This window comes from Rhinopithecus bieti, unplaced genomic scaffold, assembly GCF_001698545.2.
Source record: "Rhinopithecus bieti isolate Rb0 unplaced genomic scaffold, ASM169854v2 scaffold_56806, whole genome shotgun sequence".
NCBI classification, from domain to species: Eukaryota; Metazoa; Chordata; class Mammalia; order Primates; family Cercopithecidae; genus Rhinopithecus; species Rhinopithecus bieti.
The window spans coordinates 872,245-885,303 of NW_016823424.1; the positions used below are offsets into that span (position 1 = coordinate 872,245).

General features: G+C 45.9%; 1 protein-coding gene across 2 annotated transcripts in view; it reads left to right on the forward strand.

Annotated features, from left to right (window-relative positions):
• The first annotated feature begins 1,570 nt into the window (after window positions 1-1,570).
• Window positions 1,571-13,059, forward strand: part of LOC108521560 (keratin, type II cytoskeletal 72) — a 16,105-nt gene continuing 4,616 nt past the window's right edge. For both annotated transcript variants that reach the window (XM_017861434.1, XM_017861435.1), the window contains exons 1-6: window positions 1,571-2,076; window positions 3,972-4,186; window positions 10,120-10,180; window positions 10,571-10,666; window positions 11,434-11,598; window positions 12,103-12,228. In XM_017861434.1, coding sequence (XP_017716923.1) covers window positions 1,651-2,076; window positions 3,972-4,186; window positions 10,120-10,180; window positions 10,571-10,666; window positions 11,434-11,598; window positions 12,103-12,228 — 1,089 coding nt within the window. In that variant the 5' untranslated portion in view covers window positions 1,571-1,650. The remainder of the gene's footprint in view (window positions 2,077-3,971; window positions 4,187-10,119; window positions 10,181-10,570; window positions 10,667-11,433; window positions 11,599-12,102; window positions 12,229-13,059) is intronic.

Consider the following 13,059-nt stretch of genomic DNA (forward strand, 5'->3'; position numbering starts at 1 on the left):
AAAACATAACTTTGATCTTCTTGAAGGGTCTGCTGGTCACCCAGTCACACTGACACTGCCCTTCCTCCCTTCAGAGGGAATGGACTACAGCCCCTCCTCTGGGGCAGCACTGAGAGCCCGCCCTCTCTCCCATCTAGGACATCTGGACGCTGTTATCTGTTCATCTGTAATCGGCGCCGTCTCCACAGCTTAACAATGCCCTCACAACTTTGTTCCCGGTGGAGTAAACACTGTGGCTGTTATTATGTCCTGTCATTGGCCCAGTGGAGGCTGTGGCAGCCAATTACCCTTGGGTACCATTTAGCCATCCCATGAGGTCCCCAAGGGGAGCCCAGACTTCAAGGTATCACTGAGGATGCAGTAACAAGCCTTGCCCTAAGCACTCTGCTGTTTCACAATCATCCTGAATGTCCCCTTGTCCAAGGCCTGGGCTGAGCACTGGGGGAGCAGGGGAGGGAAGGGTGAATCCAGGGAGCCCTGTCAATCTGAGAGAGGAAATGGAACACATACCCAGGACTCAGACAGCTTGAGGAATAAGAGCAATGAAACAATCCCACCTGCATGCCAGAGGAACGGGAGAGCTGTTGCTAAGAGAGGAGGAGACTTGAAGGCAGCCTAAGTTTGAGACAAGGAAATTGGGTTAGGTGGAAGAAGCAGTCTCAGTAGCTTAAAGGGGAATGAAGTTCTAGAATCTAGTTTTTGGTTTTAGATCTGAAGAGTCTTGACCTGTTCCTAATAACTGATCACATTTTGATGCTGAATTAGAAATGACAGGGTGGCAAATGACCTGAGCAGAGGTTTCCTGGATTGGATAAATGAGCCTCTTCTGCTATTAAAAGAAAACAAAAATGAAAACAACCCAAAACCTTAGGAAATGTCCTCTGCTAAACCACACCTGAGCCTTCCTGTGCCACCTCCCCAGGCCTTCTTCCCTCCCTCCCAGATAGAATGGTCCCCATTCTTAATCTAGAAATGCTTTAGTGGAGGATCGCTCTGGTCCAAAGTCAACCCCCAACACTTGTGACCGTAGCTCTCTGTGTCCTGCCTTCCCCAGTAGACTGAGAGGTCTCTGCAGATGGGGCCAAAATCTCCTTCTGAACTTCCTTCTTGCACACAGGACAGAGCTGTCCTTATGCAGAAGCCTGGGAGGCAGGAGGAGGACAGGCTAAGGATGATTTTCTGGGATATTCTTGACCCTATTCATGGCCTTCTGAAGCAGAAGCAGCCTGGACATCTGCTTCACACACCTCCGTCTCCCCAGACACACACCCAGAGGAGCCAGCCCCACTGGAAGTTTCCAGGGGCGATCTCGGGAGTAATAACCCCAGTAATTGGAGGCCAGCAGGTGGAGATAAGGTCGCTAAGCCATGATAATGCAGGAGGTGAGCCAAGTAAATGCTGGGTTCTGGGTCACTTTATAGGGATTCATGGGGAGTTCACGGCGGAACAGACAAAATTCTCGGTGAGTGCATGGTGATTTCCTACATGAAGAACCCAAGGGGCCTCAAGGGATCTAAAAGGAATTGTCGGGGTACAAATTAGGCTGACTCCAGCCGGCCAGGCTATTTAAGGGGCGAGCCGGACCGAGAACGCAGCGGCTGTTTGCGCCCCTTCTGCCTCCCGCGCGGCCAGCACCGGTCCTTGCCAGCCATGAGCCGCCAACTGACCCGTTTCCCCGGCGAGGAGCGCCTGGGCTTCAGCGGCTGCTCCGCGGTCCTTTCTGGTCGAAACGGCAGCAGCTCCGCCTCATTCCGGGCCGGGATCAAGGGCTTGGCCTCCTTTGGCAGCAAGAGCCTCTTCTGCCTTGGGGGCAGCCGGCGCCTGGCTCTCAGCGCTGCGGCGGGGCGGGGCGGCGGCCGCCTGGGCGGCTTCGTGGGCACCGTCTTTGGCAGCGCCGGGCTGGGGCCCGCGTGTCCCTCCGTGTGCCCGCCCGGGGGCATCCCTCAGGTCACCGTCAACAGGAGCCTCCTGGAGCCGCTCAACGTGGAGCTGGACCCCGAGATCCAGAGGGTGCGCGCCCAGGAGCGGGAGCAGATCAAGGCGCTGAACAACAAGTTCGCCTCCTTCATCGACAAGGTGAGTCCTCGGGCATCGGCCTGTCGCCTGCGTTGGGCGCAGTGTGCACAGTGGTGCCGGCTCTGCCACTGGCGAGATGCATGGGAACGTGGGCTAGTCATAGCCTTTCCGAGCCTCCCTTTTCCATTTGTAAAACGGGCACAATAATGGGTCTTGCTCCAGTGGGTTGCCTTGAGGCTTAATTGGGATGATTACAAAGTGCTCAGAACAGTGCCTGGCACACACTTCCAATAAACAGGATGTATTGGTCCATTTTCACACTGCTGATAAAGACATACCCCAGACTGGGGAAAAAAGAGGTTTATTTGGACTTACAGTTCCCCATGGCTGGGGAGGTCTCAGAAGCATGACGGGAGATCAAAGTCACTTTTTATATGGCGGTGGCCAGCGAAAAATGAGGAAGAAGCAAAAACGGAAACCCCTGATAAACGCATCAGATCTTGTGAGACTTATTCACTATCAGGAGGAAAATAGCAGGAGAAAGATAGGTCCCCACGATTCATTTACCTCCCCCTGGGCCCCTCTCACAACACGTGGAGATAATTCAGGTTGAGATTTGAGTGGGGACACAGCCAAACAATATCAAGGACCTTCATTTCTTTCTTGCATGAGACAAGACTGTGGGAAGGGAGGGGGCAGGATTGCCAAGGAATGGGCACTTTGAGAGCTTCCAATATCAGAAGAGGAGATGGGATCCACATTCAGGGCAGGGCATTAGGGACACAGGCCAGTAGATGTTGCAAGACATGGTGCTTGGTGCTTGAGGAGTGGGGTGAGTGTGTAGCTAGGAAGGTGATAGAGGAGGTGAGAGAAAAGGGCCAGAAAACTGAAGGGTGAGGCTGAGGAGGCACTTGGAAAGAGTGCATGTAAAGTTACAGGTGTAGGCTGAGGGTGGGGCGTCCAGAAATTGGGGTAGTAGGGAAGTTGTCTCTGGAGATTCCGAGGCAAGGACCCCAGTGAGTGGAGAGGAGACAGGGAATGGGCTTCTCTTGTCTCCACTTGGGTGGAAGATCTAGACGGTGAGTGATAAGGGGACAGCCTTTTAACAATAGCTGACATTTATGGTGCTGTCCCAAGTGATTCTCATTTACTAATGCACAGCCCATCATTCTGTTGTTGTTCTGCCTTGCAGATGAGGATATTAAGACATAGGAGGCTAAGAAATGAGCTCACCTTGGACAGGACTGTTGGTGGTGGACCATGTGTCACCACTATGCTAGGGAATAGGAAGTGAGGTGGCTGCAGGGCACAGGTCTGCATGGAAGAAACACAGCAGCTGTTCCAGAGGCTGGGGCATTCTCTTGCTCTTTTATGTCTGTTATTCCCTAGCATGTTTCCTTCTGCCCCTCAAGCTAAGAGATAGGTGAGAAGAGGTGTGTGGCAGAGGGCTCAGAGTTATTGAGTCTAAAAATGTGCACCCTGGTCAAGTATGAAGGAACCTTGTGAAGATGTGGTAACCTGCTGTGAACAACAAAGAAATGAACAAACCAAGTGCAATTTAGGCTACACAACAGGAGGAAGGCTCTAAGTGCCAGTGTGCTTTCCAATGTCACTCCCCAGTCCCTGTTTCTCCCCTGCTCCCCATTTCTCTTTACTCAGAAAGCACCAGCATTTATAGCAAGAGAAGCTACCTCTGTCTCATGAAAACTCACTAAGGCAGAGGCAGATGGTACCATTGCTTAAGGCCTCTTCTGATTTCTTATAGACTGGGTCCTATTTCTTGTCTTGGAGATCCAGGTGAGCATGACCCTTGGCTGAATCCACCCAGGGATGAGCCTTGCTCTTTCCTACCCCCAATCCCCCAGGATGGCTTCCTCTGGATTTTGGGGCCCTCTCCTCACTCTTGAGAGACAACAGCATGGGGACTCTGGGCGATGACTGCCTTTGGGTTCCAGGTGCGGTTCCTGGAGCAGCAAAATCAGGTGCTGGAGACCAAGTGGAACCTCCTACAGCAGCTGGACTTGAACAACTGCAGGAAGAACCTGGAGCCCACTTATGAGGGCTACATCAGCAACCTGCGGAAGCAGCTGGAGACGCTGTCTGGGGACAGGGTGAGGCTGGACTCGGAGCTGAGGAACATGCAGGATTTGGTGGAAGACTACAAGAAGAGGTGAGTGAGTGGCAGGGAATATGCTTCTGGAGAATCTGATTTCAAATGAGGTTTTTGTTTGGAAACAGCATTTTTGCTTCTTAGATCCTTTGCTGTTACCAGGGGAGGGAGGAACATCCAGTTAGAGTGGGACTTAGGAAAAGAATAGATCTACCTACACCAGTTCCCCAAACTGTCTAGGAAATATGTGCTCAATTTCTAGCACTGAAAACGAAGGAATGGGGGAAAGAGAGTTGTATCAAAACCTGATGGATATCTCAAATGCCTTTGTAGTTCCTCCTGAGTGAAGTTTTCCATGGCAGTTCCCAGAACGTAAAACACGCCACCAATTCCAGAACAAATTTTAAATCTAAAAAAAAAAAAAGAATTTTAAAAACTTATTCCATGTTGAATCATGGCTGCGCTGCTGAATCCTGCCTTTAAAGAGAAGAATTGAGAATGTTTGAGGGATGATTGAGAATGAGTTGGAACCAGAGAGTGTGTCTTCCTCCAAGTTGAGCCGAATATGAGAGAGTAATAAATCAAGGCTCAGCGTGAGCTGATATTTTGGAAGTTTGCTTCCAGATGCCAGGATTTCTAGGGGCAGGTGGCTTCTTCCACAATTGAAGTGGCTGGAGATGGTCAGAGCTGAGTTCTTTCTCCTGCTCCATATTCAATCTACTTGCCCATCTCTATTCTGAAATTCCCTCAAAGCAGAACCCTGGCCCAAGCCCTGCATAAAGAACCTGAGGAAGGAGGGGACATGGTCCCTGACCTCAGAGAGCACACAGGTTGTAAGGACAGGCTTAAAGAACAGTTTCAGATAGCCACCAATAAGAAGAAACAAATACAGTGTGAACTGAGATTGGTGGAATTAAGATGGGAACTGGAGCCCAACTAGAGATGCAAGCAGCGTCTGGAAAGAATAGGGGGCTGCCAGGCATAGTCCACAAGTCCCAGACAGAGGCATCCAGGGGCGGTGCTATCTCTGGGCCGTTCAGATTGGAGTGGTTTTGTGCTCCTGAACACCATGAACTAGTTGAACAACCACAGATGAGTCTCTGTGTCCTCTGTGAACTTTAGTTTTAGTATTAATGAAAACCAAATACTGATACCTGCCTTGCTACCTAACAGAGCTATTGAGAGGATAATGCCAGCCAGACAGCAGTGTATTAGCAGCTTTGAAAAGAATCCAAGTGCTACACAAATGTAAGGCATTGTTTTCCCTATGTCAGAAGTCCTGGCTTCACTAGTAACTAGCATTATGACCTTGGCCAAGTATTTTCATGTCTTTTGCCTCATTTATAAAATTGAGATAATAATAGAATCTACTTCATAGGGCTTTTGTGGGGATCAAATGAAATAATGTGTGTGAAGAATTTAGCACAGTGTTTAGCACGTAGTAAGAGGTACAATAAATATTAGCTGCATTTATTAGGAGTATTTTAAAATTGATTTTATCACTCATCTCTTCCACCTGTGGGTCCTCATACCAGGTTTTTGCATCTCTCTTACGATATTTCATAAGAAATGCTAATCATATGTCACCCGCGAATTAGAATTTTCAGTGCATGTGCCTTCTTGTTAAACTGTGAGCTTTTAGAAGATTCACAGTGTATATGTCTTAAGCATCACTGTATACACTGAAGCTTTTCTCATAGATTCTCTGAAATGATTTTTGAAAACTCTTCACAATTAAAAAATTTCACAATTAAAAAATTGAAACTACAACTTTTAATCATAAGTGTAAGTAGTTCCAAGAGTGTAATTTTAAATGTATTATGTGTATTCCTATTTGAAATTGTAATAGCCACATCACTCATTTAGATGTATCCAATTGCATCCAGGTGCCGCGGCAGGTTAGTGCCCATCACCCTTCATCTAAAAAGGCAATCAACGGGCTCTGCTTTAAAATCATAACTTTTACCTTGATCCTTTTCTTATTTGAACTCCAATTTTATGCCACTTTCCCTACATAATTTTGTTCTAATATAATATATTTTTATGTCTCTAAGTCTTTTATTGATCACCCTATCACAAAATATGCATGTATCTTGAAACTTTAAAAAGTGTACTTCTTGTGGCCTGTGATCCCAGCACTTTGGGAGGCCAAGGCGGGTGGATCCTTTGAGCTCAAGAGTTCAAGGCTAGCTGGCCAACATGGCGAAACCCTGTTTCTACAAAAAATATAAAAAATTAGCTGGGCATGGTGGCGCGCGTCTGTGTTCCCAACTACTTGGGACGCTGAGGCACTAGAATATCTTGAACCTGGGAGGCAGAGGTTGCAGTGAGCCGAGTTCATGCCACTGCACTCCATTCTGGGTGACAGAGCAAGATTCTGTCAAAAGGAAAAAAAAAAGAAAAGCAAAAAAGAAAAGAAAGTTTACTTTTGTGATTATAAGTTTTTAAATGTCAAAAGACTTATTTTGGGTTGAGTTATCCAAACAACAAAATGTATTGCTAATTTTGTTAAATAAGTATTAAACATAAGAACTGAAAAAAAATTGAGATTACATTTCTTAATGAGTTGAATGGGGCAGATTTTTTTCTAAGTGGCTTAGTTATCCATGTATAAATATTGTTCTTATTGAGCTGAGATAGGATTCTAGTCCTATGTGTTTTCCATTCTTAGGTAAGTACTGGGAAACTTTAATTGTATAAGTAGATTTTAATGGAAGGAGTCTTGCAAGCCCAGTGTTATTTAGTTCTCAGAATGCCTTTCCAGTTTTCTGCTTTTCTTTCTTCCGTAGTGCTGTTTCTAACATGCTGCATAATTGACTTACTTGTTGTGTTTGCTGTTTGTCTCTCTCTGCTTCATAAGTGCAGGGAAATTTTTGTTCACTTACTTATCCTAAGTGCCTACAAAGTACCCCACACTCAACATATATTTTCTTAGGTGAATGATTATATGTCAAAATCACATAATGACTCATCGTTAAAGATCATGTTTAACCACGTGTCAGCGGACAATTCAGAACCTTTTTTTTTTGAAAGCAAAACTTAAAACCTTCTGACTTGCAAAAGAACTTGTGTCATAGTCAGTAAAGTCATTATCTTCCAAATTTCTGGAAAATTTTTCAGTAAGGCTTTACCAAGACTGATCAAATGACCATGCTTATACAACTTATTCTGTCCTTTAGGAGCACCATGTTTAATCCAATGGATCAGAAAGGACTGGAAACATAAAACATTGTTAATACTCAATACACCTATGCCAATTCTTTATCCTTAAAGAATAATGTGATTCTGCTTCATGTTTTTGTACACGAATACACACACCGGCACATTTTTGAGACTTTGGAGCTGCAGATTTACCTCATTCAATTTATATAGAAAATATCTGCCCTCTAGCTTCATTGGAAAAGCCAGTCTTCATGTTCAAATCAGAGACATGAGTTGCTTTTATCAGAAAAGTCTGACTTCATTTCTCAATACAAGTAAAAATAAGAATTTGTACTTTAGGGACTGTTATAAAATCCACTCAGCAATAAACTAAGAAATATGTCTTGTATAATAGGTTATTGAAAGCATTCAAGATTAAAATGATTTAGATTTAATATAACTAATACAACTATGTTATAAAATAAGAGAAATCAATATGTACTTTTCATGGTTTACGTTGTAACTTTTATTTTCATTGCAATATATTTTTAAATAATAAATTGTTTTTAAGTTTATAATGCATAAAACTTATCATTTTTTTTTTTAATGCTGTGCTATTGAGCACCTCTAGTGTTTGCTCTTGAGCAATAATGTAAAATTATTTAATAACTATGTCATTGATTTTGATGCCCACTTGGCTCAAAAGTTTTCTGTGTATTTTAGGAAATAGATATAAAATACTAAAATTAATTGGTCTGCAACTACACATGTTTTATTTTTATTAAGAGAGGTGACATTATTAGCATTTTGTAAGATAATTCAAAATAAAGTTTGACTGATGAAAAGCTGTTTCATGACATAATTTCATTAAAAGTTTTCAGTTGTCTTTTCGAATAGACACAGAATTGGAAATCGCTCAAAGCTGCTTCTGTGCTTGATTATACAGCATAAGTAGAAAGATCTGCAGCCTCAGAAGCATCCTTAGTCACACTGGAAATAATCCTTCACTACTGCACGGCTTCAGCGTTTCAACAGTGTTTTTTTTTTTTTTTTTTTTTAATACTTTAAGTTCTAGGGTGACATGCTGCACAACGTGCCAGTTTTGTGTACATATGTGTACTGCTGCCCGTGTTGTTGCTGCCCCATCTACCTCATCCATTACATTTGGATTTCTCCTAAATGCCTATCCTCCCCCTGCCTCCCCAGGACAGGCCCAGGCTGTGTGTGTTCCTCACACTGTGCTCAAGTGTTCTCATTGTTCAATTCCCCACCTATGAGTGAGAACATGTGGTGTTTGGTTTTCTGTCCTTGCAATAGTTGCTCAGAATGGTGGTTTCCAGCTTCATCCATGTCCCCACAAAGGACATGAACTCACCTTTTTTTTTATGGCTGCATGGTATTCCATGGTGTATATGTGCCACAGTTTCTTAATCTAGTCTGTCATTGGTGGACATTTAAGTTGGTTCCTAGTCTTTGCTATTGTGAATAGTGCCACAATAAACATACGTGTGTATGTGTCTTTATAGTAGCATGATTTATAATCCTTTGGGCATATACCCAGTAATGGGATCGCTGGGTCAAATGGTATTTCTAGTTCTAAATCCTTGAGGAATCGCCACACTCAACAGTACTTTTTGAGGAGGGGGCTGCCAGGGACATGCCTTAGGAATGAGCAAAGAGCTGAAAAGGATTGTTTATGTTAAGTACATGAACAGAAAAGCTATTATCTAGCCTTAATTCTTTTTTTCAATGTTTTACTGAGGTAAAATACACATAACAAAATTTACCATCTTAGCTATTTTTCAGTGGATGGTTCAGTGGTATCAAATACATTGCAACCATTACGACCGTCCACCTCCAGAACACACTTTCCATCTAGTGAAATGGGAACTGTATACCCACTTACCACTAATTCCTCATTTCTTCCTTCCCCTCTTCCCAGCCCCTGGCTCCAACCATTCTACTTTATGTCTCTGACTTAGACTACTCTACGTACCTCACATGAATGAGATCATTTGTCTTTTGGAATATTTGTCTTTTTGTGATTGGCTTCTTTTCACTTAGCAGAATGTCCTCGAGGTTCATCCATATTTTAGCATATTATAGAATTTTTTTTCTTTCTAAGTCTGAATGATATTCCATTGTATGTATACACCACATTTTGCTTATTCATTTATCATTGATTATTTCTTACCAATGCTCTATTTCATTACCATACTCTCACAAATGTCCTGTAATGTATTCTTTGAGAATAATAAGGGATGGAAGAGGTAAGCTCTTTAAGTAAAATGATTAGTACCCTTACCTCCCCAATCAACAATATGTCTATATTAAGAACATCCCAGTCCTAACCAAATTTCTGTGTCTTAGACCTTGCTTCTGTTTCTGCTTCACCTGGAACAGAAATATGTATAAGAAATAGGTATAACATACAGTTTGAAAGTGACAACAATGCTTTTGTTTGGTGCCTAGGAGGCTTTTGCACCCTAAGTCATTGCACAGTATCAAGATGCCATGTGCCAGAAGGGAATGCCTTTTTACCTCTGCTATAATGTGGGAGGGGCTAATTGTGATAGGGAGAGGGACAGTAGAATCTGCATGACATGTCAACCACAGGTGCTCTCTGGGGCAGGTAGTTTTAAGGCAGACTGCATAGGGACAGAGGAGCTGGAGATTGATTCCTTTAAATATGTCCTTCCCTGCATCCCCTTTAGGAAGGTTATGTGCGTCCCAGGGGTACATGAATCCCAGTTTGAAGACCCCCACCCTGCAGCTCTCAGCACAGAGGTGATAACTAACAGTTCAGTGAGTATTTGCAGAACTGAATTACCTCATTGTCTTGCCCCATGCAGGTATGAGGTAGAGATTAACAGACGCACAGCTGCTGAGAATGAGTTTGTGGTGCTCAAGAAGGTAAGAGGGGTGCAAGGTGGGCTGGAAGAAGCCTAGAGGGCTCCCTGACCACCTGGCACAGTGATGCTTGTAGGGTGAGGAAAGGGGCCCTGTAGGTCACTCAGTCCCTTGGGCAGGGGTGATTGGCACTTTAACTTCCCAACCCCTCCCTCCAAGTCCCCTGCCTGGGATGCATGCTGTTTCTAGAATTTGCCAGTCTAAAATCTGGGCATTTTACTGCACTACTGGTGTGGCCATTGCACTGCATATTAGTTGGTTTACTCTCAGGGACTGAGCCCCCCATGAAGCACAGGGTGAAGGGAGTGGAGAGAGCAAGGCTTCCTGTGGCAGGGAGGGAGGGATGGGCAGGGAAGGCCCTCTCAGGGCGGCTTGACTGTCACGTGCTCCCAGGACGTGGATGCTGCTTACATGAACAAGATTGAGCTCCAGGCCAAGGTGGACTCCTTGACAGATGAGATTAAATTCTTCAAGTGCCTTTATGAAGGGGTAAGGACTTGGCTGACCTCTCTTGGGAGGTCTACTCCTTTAACAAGTGGCTTCTGGCCCCTGGCTGGAGGGTGGTGTGGACCAAGAATTGGGAGGGAGAAAGCTTTCAACCTGGTGGCCCTGACATTCACCAAGGCCCTTCTGGGTGCTGAACAATGAGTTAGGTTTTGAGGAGTCCATGAAGGAGAAGAAATGATTCTTACCCTCCCGGAGTTCACAGCCTGGCAGGAAAATACCATGTAGCTGAGATTTCAGAGAGCAGAGGAAGGAACGGTGGGTTCTGCCTGGGCCGTCAGTGAATGTTCTTGGAGAGAGAGGAGAAAGAGGAAGATTTCAGTGGGTGCTGAGGGGGGCAGAAAAATGGAAGGTCCAGGAGCCTGTCCTGTGCTAAAGCATGAGGAATGAGGAAGGGTGCAGAGGCCTGGGGAAGGGACCAGTGCTGGTGACTCCCTAGGGGTCTTCACATGCTAGGTAAAGAGTTCAGACTTGGTCCTATGGGCAGAGGGTGGTGGTGGCTGGTTTCTGAGGATGAGAATGTAGAAGAGGGCAAGAGTGGTTCTGAGTGTGTAATGGAGAGAGGAGTCCCAGCATTTGGGGCTGAAACCTAAGGTGCTCATTCACATGCCTGCCAGGCCCTGCTGCTGAGGCAGAGTTCAAACACTGAGGAGTGGCAGAGAGGGATGGTGAGGAATTTGCCCAGGAGGACCACGAAAACTGTTTCCTCATGAGGACCCCTTAACTAGCTCCCCTCCCCAAACCGTCCCCAGGAGATCGCTCAGATCCAGTCCCACATCAGCGACACGTCTGTCATCCTGTCAATGGACAACAACCGGAACCTGGACCTGGACAGCATCATTGCCGAGGTCCGTGCTCAGTACGAGGAGATCGCCCTGAAGAGCAAGGCCGAGGCTGAGACCCTGTACCAGACCAAGGTGAGCTGGGTGCCAGGTGTGCTGAGTCTCACTGGCCACAGCTAGCACCCTCTCAGCATGTGTGCATGTGTACATGTGTGTGTGTGTGTGTGTGTATTTGGGCTCAGTCAGGACCTCCTTTGTCTTGGAGTTGAGCCTTGTGGAAATGTCACCCCATGGGTAAGGGAGATTAACTACAGTCTCTGCTTGTTTTGTGGACATATATGGGGCTTAGCCCTTGTCCTGTCATGGCCTTTGGCTGAGGCCACACTAGCTACAACCCTGATAGGATTCTGACTCTGTTTCTATGGGTAATTCACATATATTGTCTTATCTTCACGTTTTCTTCACGTTTCTAACTTTGGCAAATTGAGGACAGGAAATTCAAACTCTGCCAAGGCCCTCATGTTTGAGAACCTGAGGATCCTATTGAACTAGGGCAGGACTTTTTTGTCCAGAAGAAAAGGAACCTGCCCTAGTTCAGTAGTATACTTGTGTTCCTCTTCTCTTGTCACCCAACTTCAGATCCAGGAGCTGCAGGTCACAGCAGGCCAGCATGGGGATGACCTCAAACTCACCAAGGCTGAAATCTCTGAGCTCAACCGCCTGATCCAGCGGATCCACTCAGAGATAGGGAATGTGAAGAAGCAGGTGGGTTCTATGAAATGAATCCACTAACAGTATTTATTGAGTTGCAATCTGGGCCAGACATAACATGAAGAAAGGGTAAAACACAGTGCCCTCCTTAGGTTCTCCTCTAATTTACCAGGAGAGGATGATCTGAACAGATGTGGAGGGATAAAGCAGCCTACACACTGTAGGTAAGTGAGTGCTGCAGGAGCCCAGAGGGGTGGGAGGTGAATGAGGACCCCAGGGAAGCTTTGCAGGAGGTGAGATTACACCAGGAGAAGGGAAAGAGCAGGTGAAGGAGCCGGCAGGAGCAATGAGCCTAAGTAGGGATGTGCACGGCACGCGTGCAGGTGAGCTTGCCTATCTAGGGCAGGGGGCTCACTGCTCAGCAGGGGTGGCAGGGAGCAGGGGACAAGACTGGGTAGGAATAGGCAGGCCATGGAGTTTAGACCTAACGCAGGAGGTAAGATGAAGCCATTTGAAGGTTTTGCATGATGATTCCTTGTGGGAGGAGAGAAAATCCAGCAGAAGATTTTAGAACAAAATGGAGGAGGCACAGCCCCCACAATCTAGATCGGGCTCAGGGCCCGTGGGGCCTGCACTTGTGGGGGACCTTCCTGCACTAGTGCTGTGCTGTGGGGAGGGCACTGCATTGAGGTCCCACTCTCTGGGATGTAGTACCCCTGCAACCACACCTGTGGCTCTAAAGCAAGCAAACCCATGAGTTCTCAAGTTTGTGGAGGCAGTGCAAGGGTTTAAGGCCCCATCTCCTTACCTTCCTCTGCACCCCATCTTTCACCCTGCATGGTGCATGCTTACACATGTACATGCACACACCCACCCCCCCCCCCC